The sequence below is a fragment of the Chrysoperla carnea genome, chromosome 1 (genome assembly GCF_905475395.1).
Source record: "Chrysoperla carnea chromosome 1, inChrCarn1.1, whole genome shotgun sequence".
Taxonomy (NCBI): Eukaryota; Metazoa; Arthropoda; class Insecta; order Neuroptera; family Chrysopidae; genus Chrysoperla; species Chrysoperla carnea.
This window is the reverse complement of record NC_058337.1, coordinates 80,928,043-80,932,018: the sequence shown is the minus strand read 5'-3', so window position 1 is coordinate 80,932,018 and position 3,976 is coordinate 80,928,043. Positions and strand designations below refer to the sequence as shown.

At 27.3% G+C, this 3,976-nt stretch overlaps 1 protein-coding gene across 1 annotated transcript; it reads right to left on the bottom strand.

Annotated features, from left to right (window-relative positions):
* Positions 1-1,978: 1,978 nt before the first annotated feature.
* Positions 1,979-3,734, bottom strand: LOC123305708 (upstream activation factor subunit spp27). Its single transcript, XM_044887502.1, has 3 exons — positions 3,584-3,734; positions 2,328-2,803; positions 1,979-2,260 (listed from the first exon to the last, which is right to left on the bottom strand). Exons 1-3 carry the CDS (start codon positions 3,624-3,626, stop codon positions 1,994-1,996), a joined length of 786 nt encoding a protein of 261 aa, XP_044743437.1. The 5' UTR covers positions 3,627-3,734; the 3' UTR covers positions 1,979-1,993.
* Between the last annotated feature and the right edge of the window lie 242 nt (positions 3,735-3,976).

Here is a 3,976-nt window from a genome sequence, read left to right as displayed (position 1 = left end):
AAATTTGCCAATTTATTAAAATTAAATGATTTCATTTTGAATATGAATAATTTATAGTTGTCATCATGTATGTTTCATTAAATAAAATTTTTTTTTTTTACTTATTCACAAATTGATTTTTATTATTTTGTCAACTTGGTAGGCCTTTCAAAAATTAAGTTATAGTTTTTGTCAACATGAAATTCAAGATGTACCTGGTAAATATTATTTGTGTATAGTCAAAGAGCGGAGCTACTCTTTGCTAATTCGGTGCAGTCCGCCACCAAATTAGCAAAGAGTAACATTCACTAGCTAATTCTTACTGATGATGACTACTTGGTAGTCGAAAATACGTATTTTAAAAATACAAAAAACTGATCTAGGTAATTGGGGCAAAAATCGAAATTTATTTCGATATATCCTAGACTTCTCATTTATTATCTTCGATAATATTTATATAGTATAATAAGTTTAGTCCCAAGTTTGTAACGCTTAAAAATGTTGATGCTATGAACATTTTTATAAGAAACATAAATAATGTTCCTTATAAAAAAATAAACTACTTTTGTTTGAATTATTTATTCGTAAATATCACTGTTTACCCGTGAGGGCGCAAATTGTATAGTATGTATTATATGTGACAGAGTAATCAACACAATCTACACATGGTATTTAAACAATTAACTCAGTCAATCGTTTTTTTTCACTTGTTATATGTAAAAATTACAGGTTTCTTTTTCTAAGACTATCTAACATTCATGATAGTTCTCAAATAAAATGATACAATAAATGTTAGGTAGGTACGTTACATACTAATTACAATGGTATTGAATAACATAGAAATGAAGCTTAGGTTACATTGGTTCTTAAGATTTTAAAACTGTTCCATTAAATTTTGGAATATTTTACAACTTGGTTTATTTTGAGAAATGACCAGAACAATGAATTTATCTCAAAGTTTACACAATATCTTCAGAGCTTATTCGATTCCAAATAAACACTAGGTATTCAACAGGTCAACGGAAGGTACTTAAACTTTGCACTTTAGTTAACGACTAACGTAGCAGGTATTATAAATTTTGTAAAGTAGTTTAACCGTTATAAACATCAACTACCTACTACCCTTTTTGTGTTGGGCTAAATAATTAACACAATTCCTCTGTTTCACAATACATCCTGCATGAATAATGAACGAAGGGGTACACAAAATCAAAATATATTTTTAAAAAAAAAAACGTATATTTTTACACTGAACATTATGTACAGTAGTGAATTCTTAAAGAGATTGTTTTAAAACTACTATAAAGAACAATTCAAAATTTATTCTTAAATAAATTCAATCTGTCTTGAAAAATGAATTTCGAAATTAAAGCACATTAATTAATTGTGAGAAATTCGTCATTTTTTTTTTTTCTTGTTTAGATATATATATATTTTGAACAGATTTGTGAGACAAACATTTTTGAAAAACTTCGTGTTTTCATGCGAAAACACACAACATGTACACACCCATTATAAATTGCATAGTGAAAATTTTACCTTGCAAAACAGAAATAGGTTTGGAATTACATAGAATAGAATCGAAAAAACGGACATTTTTATAATTTTTATTTTTTTTTCGGTACAAATAAAGAGTTTTTTTATTTAAAATGAAAACTTAGTCACTGTTTAGTTATTTTTTTATAATTATAGATAAACATTTAACTTATTAACTAAATGAAAATTTCAAAAAAATTCAAACTATAGATTATTAAAAATGTTTTGTGTTGGTTGTACAAGGTCAAAAATTTCTTTTTGAGAACGGGATAATTTACTATGTATCACTACTATACCAAATACGTTGAGAATTACTACGACAAATGACAAATAATGATTAATGTAAATTTTTTTTGTAATTTTTTTTTTAAATTAAAGTCTTATAAAATACAAATTGAATGACAGTTATTTTCTGATAAAATAGTGAAATTTTTGTAATTAGTAAAAAGTAATAACTTTTTACAAAGTAATGAAAAATTTAATCAACGAAATGGGTTTTCAAATATTTCATCATTCCGAATGTTCGGAATCGCTTAACACCCATAACTTTGAATAAATCATCATCGCAAATGGCAAACTGTTTGTTTTTAGGATCATATAAATCACGTTCTTTGATTATTTGCCAAATTTTCTTAACTACTTCATGGCGGGCCATTACATCTTGTCCCATTAATGAAGCAAGTTCAGGTGATAGATTGTGAGCTTTTGTGTATCCACCACCACCCCCGCGTTTGGCACCACCAGCCTAAAGTACAGAGGAAAGAAAAAAAATTTAGAATTGAACGTTTGTTTTAAAAGTAATTTGAACTGACCTTCTTGCCGCCACCGCCGCTTTTTTTAGCTGATTTACCCCAATCTTCATCAGAATCACTATCTGACCCCTTCTTCTTTTTGGGGGGAAGTTTACGGCCCTTTGGTGGCTTGGCTTTTTTAGGTGAATATTCTTCATCAGACTCAGCTTCTGATCCTTCACTGGCAGAGTCATCAGAAGATGCTTTCTTTGCTTTTTTGGCGGGAGTTTTTTTACTTGCGGCAGCACCACGCTTAGCTGGTTTTTTTTCTTCTTCTGACTCTTCTTCTTCCTCTTCATCTTCTTCCTCCTCTTCTTCTTCTTCACTATCCTGTTGTGGCTTTTTCTTATTTTTCTTATCTTTAGAATGAACGTACTCCATAACTAAGTCATCAATTTCCTTTTTTCGTGATATTAAATCACAGTCTAATTTTTCTTCAAGTTCTTGACGAACTTTTTTTGACGATGTTGCAGTTAAGTCCGCATCCTTAAGGATAGCTAAAGGAAAATTAAAAAATTTATATTAAAAAAAAAAATCCCAAAAAATTACTTTGGTTAAATATATCGAAATAAAATTAAGTTTCATTTAGGAAAATATAAATATTTTGATTTTCATTAAATATACAATAGGAGAATTAATCAAGATATACGTATTAATATGGCTTGGCTTGGTAACAAAAATGGACGCTACATACAATGTACTTAAAGACCATCATAAAATACATGAAAGTTTGTACATAAAACAGAATATTTCGAAGTAGCCACTATAAAAATTATTTTCTATGATTAATTAACTTGATTTTCTTATAACAAATTTTTTAATGTCGATGCTTTATATCAAAGAAAAACATATTAAAAAATATCAATATGTAGTGACATAAGTATTCTTTCATAAACATGGCATTCATTACTTATTAAAAAATTAAAATAAATTGAAAACAACGCAAAAAATTAGGGAGATAAATAACTAGAAAAATAGATAAAAAAATTTTGAACAATATTTGTCTTTGGCATTTTCAAAATGTATGCGTATTTACAGAGATATTTAAAAAAATTTCATCGAACATAATCGTTCATATATGTACATGGCGTCATTTAGCCATTGTTTGTATACGAATAAGACAATGTATAGACACAAATTACAAGAGTAAAATGCCATATTTCCATTATTAACCGTGAAAAAACTATATAGAAAAATTGCACAGAATGTAAAAATAATATCAATTTTCTATATTTCAATATTCTACAATAAAGTATTAATGAAAAAACAGTACTTACCGGTAATTTCTTTACGAAGCTCATCTTTACTGATATCTGCCATTTTGAGAAACTGTCTGATACTGAACTATACTGTTGAACGATTGAATTCAAGGCGACAGCATATAGTAAACTGGCTTGGTATTAGAGTGCGCCAAAAGCAGTAAATGCTGTAAACACTCCAATCAAAACTACTAACTTCCAAAATGGGTTCATTATTATTTAGTTTTTTCCAACAAAAGATTTAAAATTATTTCAATTTTTATGTAATAAATTCATCAAAAATTTTATAAAATAATTCTCTAAAAATATTCATCGTACAAAAATTTTAACATTTCGTAAATAAAAAATTTAAAACTGTTACATATTTTTGAGAAAAATTTGTAAATCATCATATTAAAGATTTATAAAATA